At 36.5% G+C, this 26,340-nt stretch overlaps 1 protein-coding gene across 1 annotated transcript in view; it reads left to right on the top strand.

Annotated features, from left to right (window-relative positions):
• Nucleotides 1-26,340, top strand: part of SORCS3 (sortilin related VPS10 domain containing receptor 3) — a 603,184-nt gene that overhangs the window by 529,143 nt on the left and 47,701 nt on the right. The window contains exons 15-18 of the mRNA XM_058189116.1: nt 12,676-12,793; nt 13,673-13,806; nt 19,248-19,361; nt 21,215-21,386. Coding sequence (XP_058045099.1) covers nt 12,676-12,793; nt 13,673-13,806; nt 19,248-19,361; nt 21,215-21,386 — 538 coding nt within the window. The remainder of the gene's footprint in view (nt 1-12,675; nt 12,794-13,672; nt 13,807-19,247; nt 19,362-21,214; nt 21,387-26,340) is intronic.

The raw sequence follows: 26,340 nt of genomic DNA, 5'->3' as shown, positions 1-26,340 counted from the left end.
GTGGCTTGGTGCAGGGGTGAAATGCTCCCGGATCGGACCGCATCGCGCGATCCGGTAGCGATGGTGGCTGCTGGTTCGGAGGACTGGTAGCAAAAATCCCTGGCCCCACCCCCCTGCCTCTGCTGAGCCGCATCATCTGCAGAGGGTTTTTTTTTTTTACTTTTAAAAGCCGGTTTTGCTTCAGCCGAAACAGGCCTTTAAAAGTAAAAAAAAAAAGCCTTTGAGGATCCCGCCCCTCAGTTGAGATCAGCAGAGACTTTAAACTTTAAAAAAAAAAAAAATTAAAGTCTCCTCTGGCGATCTCACCTGAGTTCCTCATCAGCAGAACCTTACTTGTACTCTTACTTGTAGAAAACATTTTTTCTACAAATAAGAGTAGAGATTCTAAGGCACTTATCTGATTACTGATGAACGCATGGCCACAGCCTGAAAGCAGTTTCAGTTTCAGCCAGACAGAATCAATCACTCAGCTAATCTATTTCCTCGGTGATCAACTGGCTGGTTTTGCTGGCTGAGGAACTCTGGGATTTGAAGTCCACAATAAAATAAAATAATAAAATAAAATAAAATAAAATAAAATAATAAAATAAAATAAAATAAAATAAAATAAAATAAAATAAAATAAAATAAAATAAAATAAAATAAAATAAAATAAAATAAAATAAAATAAAATAAAATAAAATAAAATAAAATAAAATAATAAAATAATAAAATGGCATAGGGCCGGGCTATTTACGGGACCGCCTGCTGCTACCGAATACCTCTCACCGACCCGTGTGCTCTCACAGAGAGGGACTCCTCAGGGTGCCGTCGGCGCGACAGTGTCGTCTGGCGACGCCCAGGGGAAGGGCCTTCTCTGTGGGGGCTCCCGCCCTCTGGAACGAACTCCCCCCAGGACTCCGTCAACTTTCGGACCTCCGAACCTTTCGTCGCGAGCTTAAAACTCACTTATTCATCTGCGCTGGACTGGGTTAGTTTTAAATTTATGCGTTTTTAATGGGTTTTTATCCTAAATTTTTAATCTTGGCCAATTTAATAAGTTTTTTAATTGTATTTTAATTGTATTTATATTGTATTATTGTGTATTTTTTATCTGGCTGTGAACCGCCCTGAGTCCTTCGGGAGAAGGGCGGTATAAAAATTTAAATAATAAATAAATAAAATAAATAAAAATAAAATATTTGTGCAGCTTTCTGAGATTTGGTGTGTTTCTGCAGTGTTTCACTCTAACTACACAAACACACAAAATCTCAGAAAGCTGTATGTGGCATATTGTGTGTGTGTGTGTGTGTGTGTGTAAAGTATGAAAGTTGGTTTTTGAGCTTTTTGTGGCTGTGTGAAGTATGAAGTGCAGCTGCTTTTACATTGTGTGTGAGTCAGTTGTGTTGCGTTGTGTTGTGTGTGTGTAAAGTGTGAAAGTTGGTTTTTGAGCTTTTTGTGGCTATGTGAAGTGTGAAGTGCAGCTGCTTTTACATTGTGTGAGAGTCAGTTGTGTTGTGTTGTGTATGTGTAAAGTGTGAAAGTTGGTTTGTGAGCTTTTTGTGGCTATGTGAAATGTGAAGTGCAGCTGCTTTTACATTGTGTGTGAGTCAGTTGTGTTGTGTTGTGTGTCTGTAAAGTGTGAAAGTTGGGTTTTGGTACCTCTTATTGTTTTTTTATACTTTGTTTATTATTTTTATTATTTATTGTTATTGGCCACGCCCACCCAGCCATCTGACCACCAAGCCACGCCCACCAATTAAGCCATGCCCACAGAACTGGTAGGGAAAATTTTTAGATTTCACCCCTGGCTTGGTGGGCGTGGCAGGGGAAGGATACTGCAAAATCTCAATTCCCACCACACTCCAGGGGAAGAATACTGCAAAATCCCCATTCCCTCCCCACTCATGGGGGAAGGATATTGTAAAATCTCTATTCCCACCAGCCAGAGGTGGTATTTGCCGGTTCTCTGAATTACTCAAAATTTCCGCTACTGGTTCTCCAGAACCTGTCAGAACCTGCTGGATTTCCACCCCCGGTATAAATTGAATATCATTAATTCCTGTGGTCAGTTAATATTCTCAGTTTTAAGAGCATATAAACCAAAGATATATTTATGAAATCTTTATGCATTTTATTCCACCACTGGATATATTTATATCTGTGGAACACCTTCTTTCTAAAAAGGTACAGTGTGCTCAAGCCAGCAGGACTTAAACAAGAAGAATATATAGAATACTTCCTACCTTCAAGATTTGATTTCCAACAGTCCAATCCACCAATTTCCTTCTCAAAGATGCAAGCTCTTCTGGGATTACTCCCTACATAATACTGCAAGGGGTAGTAGAAAAGGCACTACAAATCAATTTCAAGCCTTCCTTTGGATAATATCCAGTAATATCCTGTATATCCATGGGGTATCTACTGCCATCAGCTTCTGATGAATCAATAAATTGAGCAAAGTGTTATTTATTCTAGGAGCCTTTCTTTATAGATTGCCTTTGGTTGGACCAAAAGAATCATATCTTCCGTCCTTGCAATCCCATTTCTTTGGAATACTTTGTCAACTAATATTAGCCCCCATACTGTTGTGTTTGAGAACAGGTATTAGTCTTAATTTTTAGAAAGCTGAGAAGAAAATACAGCAGAATTTAGAACCCCAACTTTGAGTTATGCTTGGATGTTTTATTCTTAGCAGGCTTACTTTCACTTTTAAAATTACTTTTGTTATTATTTTGTAATGGTGGCTTTTATTTTATTGTACCCTTTTTCTTGGAGGGACTATCCCTGTTCCTGTACATATATTTTTTGTCATTCATGTATGTTAGAGAAATAATTATTTTCATCTTTAATCTTTTTAATCTGTACTGCTTGAATTACATTTACTGAAGTATTGTTTCTGTCTAAATTATACATATTAGCTACATAGTTCTTTTAAATCATTTCATTAAAGAATAGCTAAAACTCTGTTTTATGATGATATATTCCTTTTCACTGAGACAAATATTTTACATTTTATCATTTTGTTTGAAAATGTTGCTCTATCTGGGCAGGGGATCCATCAGTGTTCATACTTAGATATACAAATTCCCAGATAATGGTATGAGACTATTCTCTTTCTTTCAGTCATCAACATTAATATTTTATTTTAAATGTTTTTATTTATTCATTTATTCAATTTCTATAGCTGCCCAACTCAACCAAGTGACTCTGGGTGGCTTAAAATTTTAAAATTATAAAACAATTAAAATAATTAAAACAATAAAAACGTCTAAAAATACAAACTTTTGAAATAATTAATTAATTAAATTAAATAACAACACCAAGAAATGGGGCCCTTAGAACCTTCCAAGTCCAGGTCTAGGTACATCAAGTTTTTAAAGCCTTGCAAAAGGCCAGAACGTTTGGGACCATTCTACTCTTTGAGAGGAGAACATTCCTTAAGGCAGGAGCTTCAGCAAAACAAGCCTATCTTCCAGTTCCCACCAGTTGACACTCTTCAGCTGATGGGATTTGCAGCATGCCCAATCTATTAGAAGGAGTTGGCTGGAAAGAGATTCTTGAAAAAAAGTGATTCTTCTATCTGAGTTGGCGGTCTTGGGACATATATCCATTCAGAGAATGATCTTTCTCTTATTTATTCTCTCAGCACCTGCTGCTACTTCTCTCCTGATTTTAAGTGGAGCAATGCCAGCAAGAGGATACATTTTCTCAATTAGTGTAGGTTTAAGACAACCTGTCATTATTGACAGGTTTCATTAAACCTACACTAGTTTAGGTTTTGATAGCTTCATTGATAGCGATATCAATCAGCTTTGCTTCATGTGTGCAAACGTGCCCCACACTGGGGCAGCATATTCTGCTGCAGAGACGTTCCAGGCCAAAACTGATGTGTGCAACGTAGATGGTTGAGCTGCCCAGTTGTAGTTTATCAATTTCCTGATGATATTGTTCCATGAGCTGACCTTAGCCTTAGTGTCCAGGTAATGCTGTTTAAAAGAGAGCATCCTGTTGAGTGTCATACCAAGCTACTTTAGTGTTGGACAGTACTGTAGTTTAAGGTGACCAGATGTCCTGCTTTTGGCGGGACAGTCCCGCTTTTTAATAATTTGTCCCGCATCCTGCGACATTTCAAAAAAGTCCCGATTTTTTAAAAAAATATTTTTTTAAAAAAGTCCCACCTTCAGACGTAGACTCCATTCACTCCCATTCTGAAAATGGGAGGCGGCAACCCAAGAGGAGGAGGACGAGGCGGAGGCGGGGAAGTGGGTGTTACAGACGTCAAGTGGCATCTCTCCTCCGCCCGCTCTCGCGAGATCGGCTGCAGAGGAGAGATGCCGCTTGACTTCGCCCGCCGGAGGCTGCCTGGAAGAGCCGAGAAGGTGCCTGGAAGAGCCGAGAGGAGACCCGAGCCTGCCTGGAAGACCCGAGAAGTAGTGCAGCAGCCGCTCCTCCTCCTTCAGCCAAGTGGCGAGACCAGCGCGTATGCGCAAACCCCCCCCCCGGTCAATGGTGTCCTGCTTTGCATTCGCTGAAAACTGGTCACCTTACTGTAGTTGGTTTCATGGCCACAATGCCACATAATATACAATTCTTCCATTGCATTTCAATTTCGGAGATGCAAGCACACACTTGGGTCTTATTTGGGTTGGGCATTAAATAGTTGATGTGTAATAACATCCTAATTCTTCAAGTGCTACCACAACTTTCCCAGCTACCTCATCCAGAGTTGATCCTTGTGTAGCCACTGCTGTATCGTCCACAGAGACGAATAGAATTGCGTTGTCAGGGACTGGATGATCATTTGTATATATGTTATACAATGTTGGAATGAAAATGAAAGCTAAAGGAACATTATATTTGTATAAGGAGAAAGAATATTAACTGAAAAAAGAAAAGAAAAAGGGGTAGTCAAAAGAAATAATGATGTCTTGTCTTGAATATAATTTTTTGGAATAGACTATAAGAAAAAGAATGAGAAATGAAATACTGATCCTCTTCATAAAAGAAAACTATAATTAAACCATCGGACTAGTTAAGGTAGTTCTTGAGACATCACCCTACAGCTGCTAAAGATGAAGGACTAGATAATAATTGGGTTGAGCAAACAGTAAAACTAACGCTCTTTTAAGATCCTAACATCCGTTCTTATTCACAGCTCAGTGATGGCCTTATGTTATATTATTTTGCTATTAAATGATATCTTATTTATATTTCAATTTCCTTTTTATTTCTTGGGCTATTTTTATATGATCAAATGATGTATTACACAAGGGAAAAATTCCTTTTTAAAATTTTTTCTAACAATTAAAATCACACTGTGAAGTTCTCTATTTTTGTAACTTAGTTGGTCTGATTAGAAATAATAGTATATGATTCACTGAAACCCAAATTTTTATACCAATGCCTAAAATAATGTACTAAATAGAACACTGGTTTCATACCCTCACTCTAGATATGTCCATCCCATGGCCTGTGGGCCACATGTGGCCCTGGATAGCTAGTAATGCAGCCTACAAGATCATAAATCTTTAACATTATTATTTATATACATTAACTATATTGTAAATATTGTATGTGGCCCAAGATAATTCTTCTTTGCTCAATGCAGCCCAGGAAAGTCAAAAGATTGGACTTCCAATGAAAGCTGACTAGATGTCTTTGGGGCAGTTAGTGTCTCATAGCCCACCTCACTTTTCAAAGTTGTTGTGGAGAATGGAATATTATAAATTATAAATTTGCGACTTTTAGTTACTTATAATCTAAAAAATAACAGAATGTTTGCCCGAATAACTGGAATTCTTTAATGATCAAAAGATTTTAGCAATGGGTTATGAATGTATTATTTCAAAGATTTCCCTTCATCAAATTATTTAATATCATCTTTAGATCAGATGGTGACCACCAACCTATGATTTTAAGTCTGCGAACTAATGATTAAAAATCTAAGTCTGAACCAGTTTTATTCCACAGACATTAATCATGAAAGTAAATTACATTGCAGGATTTTTTGGCAGAACGTTTGAATAAGTATTTGTCTTCAGTTTTAAACTCTATTCAAACTGTATAATTAAAAATGGGATTTTACAGAAAAAAATCTTTTAATATTCTAACAACTTTAATCAATAAAAAATTAGTATCTGAAGCATCCACTTACATCAAATCAAAGAAATACTTAGCTGAGTATTACTTCCAGATGGTTTGATATGGATTGTTCCACTGCTTGGAAGAAATTAAGTTTTATGTTCAGCATAAAGTATGGTCAAGTATAGCATAAAGTATGGTAAAGGCTCCAGTATGTGGATCGAGAGCTACCAGAAATACAGGCAGGATTTCGAAGAAGCAGAGGAACTAGAGATCAAATTGCCAAAATACACTGGATCATGGAGAAAGCTAGGGAGTTCCTGAAAAACATGAAAACCATCTACTTCTGCTTCATTGACTATGCTAAAGCCTTTGATTGTGTGGATCACAACAAATTGTGGCAAGTTCTTAAAGAGATGGGAGTACCAGACCATCTTATTTGTCTCTTGAGAAACCTGTATGCAGGTCAAGAAGCAGCAATGAGAACTGGACACGGAATCACTGATTGGTTCAAAATTGGGAAAGGAGTATAGCAAGGCTGTATACTATCACCCTGCCTATTTAACTTATATGCAGAGCACATCATTAGAAAGGCAGGGCTAGATGAATCAAAAGTTGGAATTAAGATTGCTGGGAAAAATATCAACAACCTCAGATATGTAAATGATACCACTCTAATGGCAGAAAGTGAAGAGGAACTAAAGAGCCTCTTGCTGCGGGTAAAGGGGAGTGCAAAAGTTGGCTTGAAACTCAACATTAAGAAAACTAAAATCATGGCATCCATCCCTCTCAATTCCTGGCAAATAGATGGGGGGAAAATGGAGATAGTGACAGATTTTATTTTTCTGGGCTCCAAGATCACCGCAGATGGGGACTGCAACCAAGAAATTAAAAGACACTTGCTCCTGGGAGGAAAGCTAGGGCAAATCTAGACAGCGCACTAAAAAGCAGAGACATCACCCTGAAAACAAAAGAGTGTGCAGTCAAGGCTACTGTTTTCCCAGTTGCAATGTATGGCTGTGAAAGTTGGTCTATAAGAAAGGCTGAGCGTCAAAGAATTGAGGCCTTTGAACTATGATGCTGGAGAAGACTCCTGAGAGTCCCATGGACTGCAAGGTGAACAAACAAGTCAGTCATAGAGGAGATCAACCCTGACTGCTCCTTAGAAGGTCAGCTTCTGAAGATGAAACTGAAATACTTTGGCCACTTAATGAGAAGGAAGGACTCACTGGAGAAGAGCCTAATGCTGGGAAAGATTGAAGGAAAAAGAAGAATGGGACGACAGAGAATGAGGTGGCTGGATGGAGTCACTGAAGCAGTAGGCGTGAGCTTAAATGGACTCCAGAGAATGGTAGAGGAGAGGAAGGCCTGGAAGAACGTTGTCCACGGGGTCACAATGGACCAGACACAACTTCGCAACTAACAGCAACAACAAATGGTAAATTTAATTTAAAACAGCCCCATTTAAGATTGTATGAATTGAAGAAAAATTAACACTGATACACCAGAAGAAATAGAAAGCAGAGGGAAACTCCTGGTCAGTATTAATAAATATTTCTTTGTACAAAGTCTCTAAAATCTTTCAGAATTTACCTTCCAGAACTTTCATTGCTCCCTCAGTCCCAGATTGCAACATATCTGGAAAAATATTTCTAATCTAATGGCTTGGGACCCGGGTACTTACGAGACCGCCTGCTGTTACCTTATGCCTCCCACCGACCCATACGCTCCCACAGAGAGGGTCTTCTCAGGGTGCCGTCTGCCAAACAATGTCGGCTGGCGGCCCCCAGGAGCAGGGCCTTCTCTGTTGGAGCCCCGACACTCTGGAATGAACTTCCTCCTGGTTTACGCCAAGTACCTGATCTTCGGACCTTTCGCCGTGAGCTGAAAACACATCTATTTATTCAAGCGGGACTGGCATAATAGTGTTATTAATTTTAAATTGGTTTTTATTGTTTTCGGGTTTTTTAAATTTTTAAATTTTAATATTGGCCTTTTGTAATTTGCTTAGTTTTAAATCTTGGTTTTAAATTGTATGTATATCAACTTTTTATCTTTGGCTGTACACCGCCCTGAGTTCTTCGGGAGAAGGGCGGTATAAAAATTTAATAAATAAATAAATAAATAAAAATAATTATTATGAAGCAGGGAAAGCTTATTGTAAATATAGCAAATAAGATCAGGTCAAAGTTATTGACCCTTCCACAAAGGGAACCAGTGTCAGGAGGAGATATTGTTGAACTTATTTCAAAAATAAAATCTAATAAGGCTCCCAGCCAGAATATTATAACCATTATAACCAACTCCTTAAAGAAAATCTAAATTGGTGGGGTTTTTTATTAATGGCCTGCAATAGATCCAATTTAATTCCTTTGAATGGAATAGGATTATAACGAGGGAGAAACAGAAGACTTTGTCAGTTATAGGCCAATATTTTGCTATCAGTCCTAGGAAATTTCATGCAATAATGAGAAATAATTTAAATGAAAAATTAATCTTTTAGCTTGAGAAACACTTTGCTTTAATTAACTGCTGCTTTTAGAAAAGGCAGGTCAACGATCAACCAGTGTTTTATATTAGCCTATCTAGCAGGAAAGTATTGTATTTCCCTGAAGGTAAATTATTTGCTGTTTTTAAGGTAGCTATTTATTATGTAAATAGAACCAAATTCTGAGCTAAATTAGCTTTAATAAAACTTAAAATGTTGGTTTTTGAAAATTATTTAAAAAGTACACCAGAAAATTCATACTCATGTGATAAAACAAATAGAGAATTTTAATTATTTGGGGGCTTTATTGAATTATGCTCTATCCTGGCAATATCATTAAAGGCAGTATTTTTGAAAACAAAAATCTACTATGATGGCTTGCTTCAATATGTTCATTCAAAAATGGAAGGATTTGTTCATTCAGCAATACATGATTTTATGCAAAAATTGAATTTCAAATTTTATATGAGGCTCCAATTTGGATTATATTTCCAAATAACAAGGTAGCCCAAGTGCAGGTGAAATTTTAAAGTTCTCTTTTAAGTGTTCCAAATTCTGTTATTCTCCTGGAAACTGGAGAATAGTAATAGCACATAGACTTATATACTGTTTCACAGTGCTTTACAGCCCTCTGTAAGCCGTCTACAGAGTCAGCATAGTGTCCCCAACAATCTGAGTCCTCATTTTACTCCCTTGGAAGGATGGAAGGCTGTGTCAACCTTGAGCCAAAATCAAACTGCTGGCAGTCAGCAGAATTAGCCCGCAATGCTTCATTCTAACCACTGAGCCACCAGGGCTTTTTCTTTGTTTTAAAAACGAAGGGTTGACTAACCATTATTAACTTTTGTTTGCAAATATATATTTTTAAAACCAAGAAATAATTGCTTTAGGAAATTCAAAATGAATATTTTGTTGTTATATCTGATTTAAAGAGATGAGCCAAAGTTTAGTTGGATTGGCATTGATTCCTACTGGTATTATTTATTTTCTAGGGGTATGACATTAGAATTTCTTGTATTGAAGAAAAATTATGAGTTAATTCAGAAAGGAATTGATGGCTCAGATGACAGTTTTGTGTTTACCTATAACTTTTAGAATTAATTACAGATATACTTTTCATTTCCCTAAGATATCGGAATAATTTATATTTAAGTAAATGCAAACTAGCTGGATTAAATGTGTTGCTGTTGAATATGCTATAACAAAGTTGTCTAAACTTTTGATTTGCCTGAGCTGCATTGAATGAAAAGAAATTGTCTTGGGCCACATATAAAATATTTAATATAGTTTTATAATATAAAATTTTCTAATAATGTTGAAAGTTTACAATCTTGTGGGGCTGCATTGTGGGGCTGCATCTTGTGGGAATTGTTTAGGGCCATGGTTTGGACATCCCTGAGCTGTATGGTAGATTTCAAATCCCCACATATCAAAGATTTTGTCCTCTTAACAATCTCAATCTTGAAATGGTGGTTCATAGTTTATTGTTTTGTGAATGTTATAAGAGTTTTTGGCAGGAATTTATTTGGCCTGTTTTAAATCAAAACCAGAAGAAGAATCTTTTGAGTATCTCTTTGTTAAAATTTTGCTTGTAGAATGACAATCCTAAAATTACAGAGGTTTTACACCAGATTTTTAACTATGGTTATTAAAAACATAGATTTAAAATTATGGCTATTAAAGCTACATTTTTAATAGCACATCAGTGAGTTGTGATTTTAGGTGTATTATATAACATTTATTAAATAATTTACTTCTCTTATTCAATACCAAATTTTAGAATATATTTGTAAATTTTGGCTGTGAATTAATTGAAATAATAATTTTAAAAATATTATAGGTTTTGAATCTATAATTGCAAAGATTTGAATGTTTATTAAAGTAAAATGTGAATAAAAGCCAGTGTAACAGGGAAGTTATTTGTGAAGTAAGCTTATATATATCTATATAGCCAGTGAGTAATTTTTTTCTGAGTTTTTTGTATTTGTAAGGCTTGCCAACTCCAAGTAACTATGTGAGGTGAAAAATAATAGAAAAAGAATATGAGAAAACAATAGTTCAAAACAGAACAATCCACAAGTGACTTCATACACATACAACGATCCAAAGGAACCCTGCACTCATCCAAGCAGAAGACTTAGGAGTAAAGTCAGATCTTCAAGGCTCACATGAAAGAAGAATGAAATAGAAATTATTCAAATCACCAAGGAAACTACTTCAGAGGATCAGTGCTAAAACAGAGAAGGCACACTTCTGGGAATCCATCAGATGACACTTGTTAATGGTTGGGACTGAAGCATGTTGACTTCATGTGAAGGGTTAGGGTGGCAGAACCATGGTTAAACAACAAATCATGATGCAATATAGGATTTTATGTGTAGGATTGTGGTTAAGGCACCATGATAGAAACCAGGAAATTATGAATTATATTACTTTTTTTAGGCATGATAGCCAGTTGGGTGAATTTGGGCCAACTGTGCTCTCCATCAGTCTGCTTCCCAGGCTTGTTGTTCTGTAGAAATTAGAGGAGTAAGGAATATTAGGTATATTTTCTATCTTGATATATTTATAAAAATAATAAAGTTGAGATAAATGTAGAAAAGTGTAAACTTATATTTTGTACTTTAGAGAGTTTTATCACTTGTTTTATTGCTTTAAAAAGTAGTGGTGCTCACATTCACCATAAATTTGCTATTTCAGGGATCTGAAAGCAACTTAATATTTTTGCATGTTTTTCATATCTGCCATATTCATTGTTCTGTGACTTTCATTGAAGATACACCCCCCTCAATTGTTCTCATTTGTTGAAGGGCATGTTGTTCCAACAAAGATTATTTAATTAAGATTATGAAGTCATTTTGCCAAGAAGCTAATGAGATTTGGCTATGTGATGACAACACTGTCTGTAAACAAAATGTTCTACATACTAGGGAGAGTAAGAGAAATGGGAACACATCCATTTTCCCCTTTCACACATAGCCGGGGCAGTTATTCTTTTGAAAAGCATTGCACAGACATTTTAATGCAGCTCCAATTATCTGCATTTATGTAATTATTAGATGGAGAGGAAAGTGAATAGAGATACTCTTGAGATGTGCATTCCTATTACTATCCACTACTTATTTTCATTTATGATGTTCTTTGAATTATTCTCACATAATCCAAATTCCAAAGTGAAAGAATTTCCCCCAAGTTTTTTCTAACTATATCATCTAACTAATAATAATAAACATTTCACAAGTGCCCTTTGCTTCTAATCTTATAATATCAAATAGCTAAAAGAACATTTGCAATTCATCCAGCCAAATTTATCTTTCTATTAATGTTAACTGTTTATTTAATATCCTAATGAAGAGTTCCTGGTTATCTATCAGGAAATTATGCTTATTATCTAGCCATCACAATTAGGGATATAAAGCAAAATTTAATCCAATTGTTTTCAGTTTCCAAATATAATAAAACATATATAGTTAGGGAGGATTACCTGGAATTGAGATATTTTATCATTTCTAATAATCTTATTAGCAAAAAAATATATATCTATCAAGCAGCTATAATTTCCTCATCTTCATTAAAATCAAAATAAACTCATGGTTTAAGTTGCCTGAGGACATAATATTTTTGTGAGGAGAATAAAATATGTCAAGATTTAAACAAATCTAGTCTTTCTTTTACAATCTAGACTATATTTTTCTTAGCACTATAAGTATAGGCCATAATGAATGAAATTTCCAAAAGTCATAGATCAACACTTTTATAAAAAAGATGAATTTTCAGGACTGGATCAAAGGATGTCTATAGAGTAATAAATAAAGTAGAAAAATATAATTCAGTTATTCTTCTAAATTTGAAGATACAAAAAATTAGGACTTTTTCCTTCCTTCCTTCCTTCCTTCCTTCCTTCCTTCCTTCCTTCCTTCCTTCCTTCCTTCCTTCCTTCCTTATTTCTTTCTCTTTCTTTCTTTTTCTTTCTTTCTTTCTTTCTATAATTTTAAGTTACAAAACTATTTTCAAATACATGTTTTGTGTATGGAAAATTGTTAGCTGGCATTAATCTATGTATATATTCTTCTTCCTCTCTCTCTCTCTCTTTTACTTTTCTTTAATCTTTCACCAATATTCAGAATCTTTGGCCATCTCAATCTCCGTTCTGAATGGCAACTAGTAAAAGTGGATTATAAATCCATATTTAGCAGAAGATGTACCAAGGATGATTTCCAGTCATGGCATTTACACAATCAGGTAGGAATACATGAACTACTATTGTTTCTGTCTCCCAGATGAACTACTATTCCTAGCTGCAAGTGTTATGATTAATGATTGTAAATTACAGGATTTAGTTAAATTGAAAGATGAGAAACAATGCACAGCTGTATACTATATAATATAAAAGTAACTATAGCCACTCACAAAATGTCAGATAAATAATTGCTTTAGTTATCTAAGTGGACTGATATGATCAGAAAAACAAAGTTATGAGTGACAGAGTTTCAGAAGTTGCCACATAAATGAAATGGAACTACAGGGAAGAAGAAAAATTATTTATTTATTTATTTATTTATTTATTTATTTATTTATTTATTTATTTATTGTTTCAATTTCTATACCGCCCTTCTCCCAAAGGACTCAGGGCGGTTTACAGCCAAAGTAAAAACAATTAGTACAATTTTTAAAACTAGTTTAAAAGGAAAATTTAAAGTTGGTTGAAGGAGTTGGTTCTGCATTCAGTTTATAGCCAAATTGTAGACAAATGTACAACTGATCTTGGGAAGGAAAGAATGAGATATTAAGGGGAGACTTGCCAGAAATATTACTGAGAAAAATGGAATTGTGATAAAGAAATTCAAAACAATCTTGCTGTTTCTCATTGTGGGCTGCTTTGAAGACTGACAATAGGGAAAATTTCATCAGAAAATAAACAGTGTGTTTTCCCATTATCCTTGTATTTCATTATACTTTCAGTTCCCACATAACTGTACTTGGTTCTTATTTCTATAATAATGATAATGTGAGGACTCAACTTTTATAGAAGCTCTAGTATGGAGCATCTGTACACTTTGTATAATGAACCTGTACACAAGAGTGCATGTTATTCCAACTCAATATTCTTTTGCATTGAAGGGCGAACCTTGTGTCATGGGAGAAAGGAAGATCTATAAGAAACGTAAATCAGGGGCATGGTGCGCATTATCTAGAGATTACTCAAGAACGGTGGTTTCAGAACCATGCATCTGTGCTGAGTGGGACTTTGAATGGTAAGATTTAACAATTAAACATATTTGTATGCCATCACAATCCAAAGAGAGTCTCAGCAGCTTAAATAGAATGAAGACAAACTAAAATAAAAATAAAATATCCACAGTAGGAATAACACAATTACAAACTTATTTAAAATGTGTAGCAATAAATGTAAATAAGTTAAATAAAACTAAACACCGTAATATTCATATTAGAAGGAAACTTTCTGAAACAATTCAATTTTTAAAAGCATCTAAAGAACCAAGAAAGATAGAACCAGTCTGATGTCCACAATGGGACTATTTTGCAATATTCACTCTGCCGCAGAGAAGCATGCCATCTTACCTCAGATCCTCATCAAAGCAATTTCTCCATGAGAGATCAAATTAGTTGAGCCAATTATTGATTAAGTAGATGATCCTGGAGGTACCCGGGCACCAAGCCATAAACAATTTACAGGGCAACACCAGCACCTTAAAAATTAGATCCAGAAACCAATTCACATCCAATGTAGGATCTGCAAAAATTGTGCTTTTAGTGCTGGAAGTCCCAAAGGATACGAACTATTGCATTTGGGATAAATTGTACTTTCCAAATATTCTTTAAGGGCAGCACCAAATAAAGCACATTACAGTAGTCTGGCTAGACAGTAATTAAGACATGAGTGACCTTAGCTAGCTATATTATAAACTTTTCTTAGAATCCTTTTATTTATTTATAGGTTTGCCTGATACGCTAGTTGCGTCCCTTCCTAGACCGAGTTTCCCTATGCACGGTCACTCACGCCCTCGTCACTTCCCGCCTGGACTACTGTAATGCTCTCTACATGGGGCTCCCCTTAAAGAGCACCAGGAGGCTCCAACTGGTCCAGAATGTGGCTGCGCGGGTAATAGAGGGAGTAACTTGAGGCTCCCTCTCCTGCGCAAGCTGCACTGGCTTCCGGTGGTCTTCCGGGTGCAATTCAAGGTGTTGGTTACCACCTTTAAAGCGCTCCATGGCATAGGACCAGGTTATTTACGAGACCGTCTGCTGCTACCATTAGCCTCCCATCGACCCATGCGCTCCCATAGGGAGGGTCTCCTCAGGGTGCTGTCAGTCAAACAATGGCGACCCCCAGGGGGAGGGCCTTCTCTGTGGGGGCTCCTGGCCTCTGGAATGAGCTGCCTCCAGGGATATGACAACTCCCTGACCTCCGGACCTTTCGATGCAAGCAAAAGACCTTTTTGTTCTATCGTGCAGGGCTGGCTTAATGTAGTTTTAATATGGGTTTTATTATAGTTTTAGTCTATCTCGGCCGAATCAAATTAGCTTTCTAAAATGTTTTTAATTTTTGTGGAATCTGTTTTTTACTTGGCTGTAAACCGCCCTGAGTCCTTTGGGAGAAGGGCGGTATATAAATTAAATAAATAAATAAATAAATAAATAAATTTTACATGCTTGGCATCAAACTGCACTTATACTTATATTATCAAACCTATATGAACCAGGTCCGCCTGGTTCGGCAGTTGCGCCCCTTCCTTGATCGGGATGCCTTGTGCACAGTCACTCACGCACTCGTTACCTCTCGCTTGGATTATTGTAATGCTCTCTACATGGGGCTCCCCTTGAGGTGCACTCGAAGGCTTCAGCTAGTCCAGAATGCAGCTGCGCGGGTGATAGAGGGAGTGTCGCATACCTCCCATGTAACACCCCTCCTGCGCAGACTGCACTGGCTACCTGTGGCTTTTCGGGTGCACTTTAAGGTTTTGGTTATGACCTTTAAAGCGCTCCATGGCTTAGGGCCTGGGTACTTACGGGACCGCCTACTGTTACCATATGCCTCCCACCGACCCGTACGCTCTCACAGAGAGGGACTTCTCAGGGTGCCGTCCGCCAAGCAATGTCGGCTGGCGGCCCCCAGGGGAAGGTCCTTCTCTGTGGGGGCTCCCACACTCTGGAACGAACTTCCCCCGGGTTTACGCCAAATACCTGACCTTTGGACCTTTCGCCGCGAACTGAAGACACATCTTTTTATTTGCGCGGGGCTGGCTTAAATTTTATGGATTTTATAGTTTTTATTATTAATTTTAAACGGGGTTTTAGTTTCTATATATTTTTAAATTTTTAGGCAAATTATAATAAGTTTTTTAATTTTACATTTTATATATAGTGTCTTGTTTGTTTTTTATTTGCCTGTACACCGCCCTGAGTCCTTCGGGAGAAGGGCGGTATAAAAATCAAATAAATGAATGAAAATGAATGAATGAATATTGCACAGCCTGACTTAGCACAAAAATACTATGCAGCAAAGAGTGTGAATAACCCTGTTCCAATTGAGTTTTGTGATTTATTCTCCCTCAAATTGGACTTTGCAAAATAAGTCAGGGAATTGTTTTCTTTGGTGTATTGTATCAGAAGGTTGTCTATTACTACTTGTTTCCTTTTTCATAGGAATGCTTTCACAGACTTTTCCCCAGTCTGAATACATTCTACCATTAATTGGCAAAATAAGTTACATTTTATACTCGAAAAGAAATCTTAATTACTCCCTTCTGCCTCTCCAGAAGATATCTTCTCAATATCCACTTCTCTCTTGAGGAGTGAGTTGGAGGAGAAAATAACTTCTAAATGATCGTACAATTACATAACATCAGAAAATAATCCAGATTTCATTTTCAAGCTTCACAGAAAAATGAATCATGAAATCTTTCTACACTTCTTGCTTGAAGTTTTCATTTTCCCTTTAGTACTTTATTTACCCTTGTCAGGGAAGCCTTTTCCAATAAGTTGGAGCAGCAGCTGGACTCAGTAATTTTTAACATACAAACCCCAGGGCTTTCAAGTGCGAAGGTGGGCAGTATGTGAGTTTTTAATATACATTTACCAGAAGTTAATGAACAAGTCTGCAGCCTTCAGGGCCTTCAGTTATGTTGTCGTTAATATTATTTAATATTAATGCAGCTCTTCCGTTCTTTGAGGCAACATGTGACCCCCTCATGAACAATTTTAATTACTAAGTTACTACAAGGCATACTTAAAATGTGCAATGGTGACCTACTGAGAATGATTAAATTTGAACGTCAAAAACCCCTAAACATTAAAAGCATTCCAGAAATTTAACAATTATTTTAACTACAATGTCTACCATGGTTCACATACCTGTGTGAGATAATCCATGATCCTTTGTTAGTTTCTTGCCATCAGTGGAAGGGCTGTTATGAAAAACTAATCTGATTTAATCCTTCTCCAAATACTTTGCGTAATTAGATAATGCATCAATATTGTTCTACTTCATGAAGTAGTTGTGGATTACCTCTTTACAGAATAGCTCCAATGACTATTTCACTGAATATTTTTAGATAGAAATGTATTCATTTGTTTAGGTATCAGAGTTCACTGTTGTAAAATTACAACATAATAATCACCATTATACCATCCACCAGTAAATAGCAAAAGCACAAACAGAAAAAAATTACAACTTCAATCCAAAAATAACCAGAAAGTGGATTTAAAAACACCACTTCTTTGGGTGATTTAAAAATATATAGTTCATATCAATTTCAGACAGATCTTTTATATAGATACAGCAGATTCTGTGAATATGAGAACTTGAAAAGAGGCAACTAAGTTCATAGGCCCAATTACTTCTCTCTCTCTCTCTCCCTCTCTCTTTCTCTGTCTTTCGCCCTCTCTCTCCTTCTCTCTCTCTCACACAAACACACACACATGCACGCACACATGTGCACAGAGAGAGAGGGAGGGAGGGAGAGAAAGAGAGAGAGAAGGCAAATTTTCTTAGTATTAGTGCTTTGATGAAAAGAATTATACTTCTGTTATCATTTCTCATTAAATTTGATGTAAGAAAAATTGCTTTCAAAGTTCCTTTGAAAGGATAAGATATTCTTTGGGGTAGTGTATGATGCTGTTATAGCCATTTAGCGTAACTATTGCTGCACTTATAGTGTCTTTTTTCTGAGAACTTTTTCTCTGAGAATTTAGTATTGTTACTTGGGGTTCTCTCATTGTCTTTCTCCAGAAAAACAACCCAATAAGGGAGTTTGTGGGGGAGGAATATCCAGAGTTATCCTATGAATTCTGTGAATGAGTAGGAACATCCAATCTGGGATAAAAATAGAAAAACTCCTATTCCCTATCCTGCTGTAAAGGAAGGATGGTTTCTTCGTGTTAATAGTAAACATACCAAGATGTTATCAGGCTTGTGTGAGGCAGCTTGGATTCAGTGTGACAAAGAGCTTTGCATTCATAGCCAACCTATAGAGTCCTCCACTACTTGCAAAATCAGGATTAAGGTTCTAGATATCTGCAATACCTGTGCAGATGTCCCAAGATCTGCAGGTGCAGGAACAAGCTGCAAAAGAGCTAGGTGAACAGCATCCAGCTGTTGGTTTGCTGCTATATATGAGGCCTCAAGTTGCTTTGGAAAGTGCCTGTGTATTGTTTGTTCACTTAGTCCTTCTTGAATTGTGTTGAAGATCTGCTTAGTCTTCAACATGTCATGAAAAAGTAGAAAATATACCATGTGTAGTTAACCCACTACTTCATCTTAAAGAAAAGGCCACACTTGGAATACTGCATTCAGTTTTGGTCACCACGATGTAAAAAAGATGTTGAGACTCTAGAAAGAGTGCAGAGAAGAGCAACAAAGATGATTAGGGGACTGGAGGCTAAAACATATGAAGAACGGTTGCAGGAACTCGGAATGTCTAGTTTAATGAAAAGAAGGACTAGGGGAGACATGATAGCAGTGTTCCAATATCTCAGGGGCTGCAGAAGTTGTGAATGCTCCAACACTGGAAATTTTTAAGAAAATGTTGGATAACCATCTGTCTGAGATGATGTAAGGTTTCCTGCCTGGGCAGGGGGTTGGACTAGAAGGCCTCCAAGGTCCCTTCCAACTCTGTTGTTATTATTATTAAAATATTGCAAATAATGTGTCTTTTTTTTTAAGGGAATGCCATTCTATCCTACTTTTGCTGTGGTTCTCGAAGCATCAGATTTTAGTTTAAATGTTATCAATATTATGAATGATTCTGGTTAGAAACACTAGACAGAAGTTAGTGGTTAGAAATGGTTTTCCTCTCAAAATATTTGCCTGTTCTAACTATCTTCCTTAACAGAAGTAGAATTTTTAGTAAGGTGAAATGAAACCCATAGACAAATGTAAATCAGAAAATAGGATGGAAGCATATTCCCTATTCCTTCTTTTCTTACCTGTGCACTATTTCTGTACATCTGGCTTAGACATATTATGTGTTTCCTCTCGCATTAGATATGGACCCAGAAGCCTTGATGCTAATCCCTGTTGAAGTAACAAACTCATGCCATAGCCTTTGGCAAATCTTTTCTTAATCCCACTTCACAAAGTTCTTGTGAGAACAACAATCTTTATGTATTTCTCTTTTCTCTGTGGTAGGAAGATGAGATAAATGTATATGTATTTTTAAAATTATTTTATTAGTGACTATGGTTATGAAAGACACAGTAATAATCAGTGCATCCCAGCATTCTGGTTCAACCCATCCTCTCGGATGAAAGAATGTAGTCTTGGCCAGAGCTACTTGAACAGCACTGGGTAAGTAGAAACTTCCTTTGATAGAGCTTACAGCTGGTATTTAGTCTATCTTTTGCAAAAATTCTGCAAATAAGAAAAAAAAAGAAGAATGGGGATTAAATAGATGCATTCAGATTCTGGTTGTGGTCTGCATTTTGCCTTTAAGTATCATATTGAAGAATGCAGGTCAAAAGAAAGACGAGGGCAAGATAAAGAGCAAGACCAAGACACAGACTAAATTTGTTTTACTTTAGATTATATTTCAATTTAATTTTAATTAAGTTAAATTATTAACATGATTTATCCCATGTAATTAATATTCCTCCCTTCTGTCACATTAAAATTACAATTCAAGAAACCTTTTATAGAGCTACTGGTACCGGCATCTTAATTTCCTAGGGACTACATGCAACTTCAGGGAAATTGCACGATTTTGACATAAATGGTGCTAGAGAAAGTAAAGCTAAATTAAATACTCTCCAGATGGAAGTTAACAGCACAACACAACAGGGTAATACAAGCAAAAATAAGAAAGATCTGTTTGGAAACTATTTTTTTATATCTGTTTATTTTAAGATACATAAAATAAATATGTGAGGTAGAATTCTTTTATTTAAGAATTGTTTCAAAACCATTCCTTTCTTTATAAAAAGGACATATGCCAACTTCCTCTGTATTCTGTTCAGAGGGCATAGAGAAGCAGATTCATACTGTGGCTCCACTGTTATGCTATTTCAGCTTTGTGCTAAATTTCCAATGGGCCATAAATCTTAAACACTTACTGCTTTACTGAATGCTTTACTGCAAATGAGCAGACCGGCGTTATTGCCCAATACTGATAGACCACTTATTAAATTTTCTGGCTGCTGATGGCTTTCAACATTCCACAGAGGATGTAAAATGTTGACATCTATTATTCATATAGTGAGTAGATATGAGCTTGTAGCAGGAACCTGTTTCACATAGTTAGAATAGGGCTGTCAATGGAACGCAAAAGGAATCCCCATATTATGAACACCCCCCCATCTATCTAATTTGTCTGCTTTATAGAAATCCAGAGCCATCCACACCGAGATTCTGTGTTCAGCTTTTTAGGGAGACATAAGCAGAAAGATGGTATAGAAGGAAAATCAGGAACCAGACTGTAGGCATATACCTGCATTAATCTCAAATAGCCAATAAATGCCTTTATGATTCCACTCATCACTTGATTTTGCTTCTAGCATTATGACTGGTGAAGCATAACATTGGATGCTGTTGGCTAAAAGGGAAAATACTCTTTTAATACCAGTTAACCTAAGAATATGTTACATCTGTTTTACCATGATTAGGGTCAAGATGAGGGCAACCACATGGAGATGTAAAATAAAATAGATGCATATTTGTCCCAGATTTAGTTCAAATGGAGTTTTTAAAAAGGGTAAAGGAATCCCTATGGATTTTATTCTGCTAGTTGTCACTGGCTATAGAGGGTGGTGCTCACCTTCATTTCAAAGCCATTGAGCCAGGACTTTCTAAAGACATCTCCACAGTCATGTGACCAACATGATGTCACAGACTGCTGACATTTAGTTCAAATGGAGACACGCTGGTGTAAGGGAAACAGCATAATTTATAAAAGTAACACTTCACTAAAGATGTGGTGAGATGACATCATAACAAGGGAATAAGTGACATGAAAATAGGTAAACATGCAATGAACTACAGCTTAATGAATTTTGCTACTTGAATAGCACCTTCAAGTTACTTTTCAGATGTTTGATATGGATGTTTCCAAACAATAAAAGTTTCCTTTCCATTTCTTCAACTGAATACATAAACTATGAAACTTGAGATTTGTGAAATTTTAAAATATGAGTTATAACATTCAACAGGTATCGGAGGATTGTTTCTAATAACTGCACGGATGGTTTGCAAGAAAAATATGCAGCCAAGCCTGAACAGTGTCCAGGAAAAGCTCCCCATGGGTTACATATTCTCACATCCACTGGCAAGTTGGTTACAGAACAAGGCTACAACACTACATTCATAATTCTTATGGAAGAGGTAAGCTAATGCCGAATATTAATAATGGCATATCCAGTAAAATAATTGCCCTAGTGCAAGGACTCTTCTGTTTTTGAAAACATTTTTAATTGCCACAAAAATCAAACCAAACTATAAGAATACAACTTTTAATGGATGTCCCTTTTCTGTGTTTTATAAATGTGTAGATGTTTATTGGTAACACAACTGAGGTGGAGAGGGGGTAGATATACTGTATATAGAAAAGAAAGCAGAAAAATAAAACCAGAAGTTGCTTAATTCCTTTTGCAATAGAACTGCTGATCTGAAAGTTCAAAATATAACTTCTAATTTAAATTAAGAGAATGTCAGCAGCAGCTATTCTATCAATGCAATGTTACTTCTCTATATCCATCTATGGTGCAAAACTTTCTATGTTAGGAATTCAGAAAAGAGCCGATGCAATATACAAATTAGAAAGTCAATGGCTTTCTAAGTCTTTTAAAGACTTTCACATATAATGAACAAAACACAAAAACAGGTGAGGCAAACAAAACAGATGAACAAGGATGGATAGAAAGCTGAAGCATGAATTGTGCCTGAGGAAACTGCAGGGTAAAGGAGACAGGAATATGGCTTCAATTGCTTTCAGTGCTCTTTGCTGGAATATGTGTATCATGAATGGCTTTAAGATTGGTTAGCCATTTCCCTATGGCATGTGTGCCAGAGATGGCATGCAGAGATCTCTCTGTGTGCATGCGTGCCGGCCAGCTGGTCTTTGCACGTGCTAGAGCACTGGAAGCCCAAAGCCCAGCTGGCAGGTGTGCATATGCATGCTGGCCACCTGGTCTTCAGGTTTCCAGCAATTTGGCGCACACGCATATATGCATGTACACACGTTCTGCTTTGGGCACTCAGTACCGAAAAGGTTTGCCATCACTGACTTGGAGCATTTTCCACAGTCATTTTTTGCTGAATTTACAACCCCAATAATAGAATTTATTTTGTCTTAATGATAGCTGATGTGTAGAGCTACGTCACCAGGGAGGAAATGGCCTTATTTTCTCAAATTTGGTGTCTCCTATCAAATCAGTGGCTGCTTCCCTGTATGCTGCATGGATTATTGCACTCTGCTACTTGTTCATTTGCTTGTTTTATTTTAAAAAGGGGTTTGTTTGTGTTTATTTTCTTGTAAAAGTGAACCAGCTATTAGAAGATTGAGGTTGATTTTTGCCTCACTGATCTTGTCAACTGTCTGCTTTAATTTTAGAAACAAACTACTCAGTAAAGAGAGTGCTTCTGTATGGTTTGTAAGGCTAAGAAAATGGCAATTGGGATTAGGAATTTGGTTTATGGGAAGTCTGGATTGACACATCTCTTACTTCTGTCTCCTGGACATTCATTGCTATTTGCTCCAGCAGCAAACCTGCTATTATTTGCCAGAATGCCTGGGTATTTGCCTGTTCCATCAAGTCAGATAAGGAGACATGTTCCAGGTTCTTTCTATCAAATGTTATCATCTAGCAGGACCTAGGAAGTGTGCCTTTTTTGTAGTAACTTCAGCCTTTTGAGCATTTTTGTTTCTGGGACTCTGTAAGCCTCCACCCCTTTAGTCTTTCAGAAAGCCATGAAGAGCTGAGTTTTTCCCCCAAACAGGGAATATAATCTGGGGACTGTATTGTTGGTTGTATGGGTAGTCCTCAAATTATGACAGCAATTGGAATAAAAATTGCCATTGCTAAGCAGCACAGTAATAAAACGTGATGTCACATGACTCCTCTACTTACTGATGTCATTCTGATATTCCCTGTTGCTGTTGTTAAGCATGGGTATTAAGTAAGCACCTCAAGTAACCATGACATTCAACTTCCAGTTGGCTTCCCCATTGACTGTGGGAAGCCAGCAGAGAACATCATGGAAGTCATGGTCATGTGACTGTAGGAGGCTAGGAAATAATGTGAGCTTGGTGCTAAGCACTTTGATGGTGATCGTGTGCTCATAGGGAAGTGCCTACAATTGGAACTCTGAGCACCGGTCGTAATTTCCTTTATTCAGTGTCTCCATAAGTTTGAATGGTTGTTGAATGATTGGGTTTAAACTGAGGTCTATTGATATTGAAGAATATTTGTTGAGGCACCAGGTTTTTGTTTTACTATTATTGTTATTACATTCATGTGCATGTTGATTGACCTCAGGTTTATGTAGGAAGCATCCTGTTATAAATAATTCTGAAAACTCCAGACAAATTGATATGCCACCTTGTTTTATTAAGCCCCAGAAAAAGCATGAGTCAAAAGTTGTGGCACATTAGCTGATGTAATTATGTCTCTGTTGATGTGTGTGTGTAAGTTATGGGTGCAGGTTGAATATTAGCATGGAAGTGGGGAGAAGCAAATCAACTATTCAGACACACATAATAAGCTCCAATACCTTTCAGCATTGTGTGTGTAAATAAAACACCTACGAAATTATACCAGATTTGTAAGTTTGTAACTCTTGAAGCCTAGCTCTGAATGTGTGTATATATTGACTAATCTCATAAATGTCTAAATGGAAAATTACTGTAAAGTAGTTTTTATAATAAGTAGCCATTTCTCTGTAATATATAGAAATAATAGCGTTTATATTCATATGGATAAATAATTATTTTATGTTTTATGAATTGCTTATTAAAGCTGTGCAGGTACATGGAGGAAATGCTTGTGAATTATTAAAGGCTTGGCTCCTATATTGAATGTCTACATCACTGGGGTTACACTTATAGGAAGCACAAAGGTGCTTATTTATTACATGGGGCTGCTACCCTTTTGATTTTTCATTGTGCCTTGTAAGTAACACAGCTTTGTCATGTACTAGCTATCTGGTTTCAACTATATTCAGTTTCCAGACTTTTTGGCATACATTATCACATTCCCAATTGATATTTTATATGACCTACACCATCTAAAATAGGGGTCTGTTGAATATATCCAGAGAATTGTGATAGTTATCCATTTGAAATGTCTCCACTTCATTTCCATTGCAATTTATATTCATAAACCTGAGACAGCTGACATAGCATGTGTGGTGACTGATACACATTTTACTATTTTATATACTGGAAACATAGTTAAAGAAAAGGGATTAGGAGATCACTGCAATGCGGAAAAAGCTAGTAAAAAGATGAAATAAATTCTGTCACTATTTAGATATAAGGACACAATTCTTTTGTGTTTAAACACAAAAATGCCACAGAAAAATGGTATGGTGACTAGAACATTCTCAAGTTTAAATTAATAATCATTCACAAAGATCTGCCTGACTATTACTTAAAAAAATAATCTATTGTCAAGAACATAATTCTTGATTTACTGATCCTTGATTGAAGAGAGGCATTCCATTTAATTTCTAGGTGGTTTATTTAAAACGTCTGGTTTAAAAAGATAATCAAAGAGTAGTGGGAAACTCCTTTAGGACCCTTTGTTCTTTCTCAGGTTTTTTTGGTCTGAGTTTTCTGTGTTTTGAGGACTGTATTTCATCGAAGGAAACACCATCATTCATGCTGGGCTGAAAAAGTAGTGTTTAGTTTCTGTTACGGCTATGAGGAAATCACCTTTGCCTGTTATTATACAGCAATGATAAGATACCTTAGATTTATGCTTTCCCAGAACTCTGATAATTCTTCAAACTGTGACAGTAAATCTTATCACTACCCATGTGGGTTTGGGGTTGTTGAATTTGTATTTCAGCAACCTTTGTAGGACACCCATATTCAGTGTTCCTAGATTAGATAAGAGAGAAAGATGCTTAGGCTGTTTTTGGCATTTCTTCTTTTGGCTGGCAGTTAGCCTCTACTGTGAAAACACATAATCTAAGATACAGCAGTTCCAATCTTGAAATCCAGTCTTCTCAACTGTCCAGCATATAATACTTCTGTCTTCTTGATAGCTTCATTTCTTCTTCTGAAGATGTAGACAATTTAGGGACTTGGAAAAAAGTTTAGAAGCACAATTTACTTTTTTACAGGCTACCACTGCCTAATAAATGCAAGGGTAAAAGTCATGAGGTAAATAAGGCTAAGTTATGTAAGGTCTAAATGCCTTTAACAGAGCAGCACCTTTGGTGCTATGCATATTAGTTTACTGCATTTACCAAATGACAGTAGATTTATTATACAGAGGCCAAATGGTCACTTATGTATCACTGCTTTTCTCAAAAGACCAAAAAGCCAAATATACATACATACATACATACATACATACATACATACATACATACATACATATATTATTTAATATACTTCTCCATAAAGGGGAAGAGTAACAGACTTGTGCATGTGTTCAACTTGCTATTGTTGGATAATTTCAAAGTCCTATCTTTCTCCTAGTTCTTTATCCTAAAACCAGGCTTAGGCCAGGTTTCAAAGAGCAGCTGCAAGTAGAGGATTGCCCTTATTAAAGAAAGGCAGAACACTAGGCTAATCAGTCCTGACACCATTAGAACATTTGAGAAGCAGTGTGCTCCAACACATCTCTTCCATTAGAGAATAAATTGCCTTGTTACTTTCTCTTTTTTTTCATCCCTGTTATATATTTACACCCAATAAATTCAATCATTTAAAACCAGTCTCTATACTACTGACAAACCAAAGGCCTTTCCTCTGCTTGCCAGAGATTACACTTTGATAGAAAAACTAAGATGATTACCTGATGCCAGCAGAGGTATGGCAAAATTTAACTCTTTTCCTTTATATTGAAGTCATGTTGATTCTTTGCAATTCAAATATGATAGTCAACGTAATTGCCTAAACTTGATTTAAAAAAAAGAAATTTGAACTAGCAGTTCTTTTTCTCAACTTTATTTTATATACAGTACCTTGGGATCTGAAATTATGAAACTGGGATGTTGCAACTAGTCTTTGCCTTCAAGCCCTGCTGGTCATCTCTAGCCTCATATTTTTCATTTTGATTGGCTGACAACCAAGCCACTATTTTCTCATTATTACCTACATCCATAT

This window comes from Ahaetulla prasina, chromosome 6 (assembly GCF_028640845.1).
Source record: "Ahaetulla prasina isolate Xishuangbanna chromosome 6, ASM2864084v1, whole genome shotgun sequence".
NCBI classification, from domain to species: Eukaryota; Metazoa; Chordata; class Lepidosauria; order Squamata; family Colubridae; genus Ahaetulla; species Ahaetulla prasina.
This window is presented reverse-complemented; position numbering and strand designations above follow the sequence as displayed.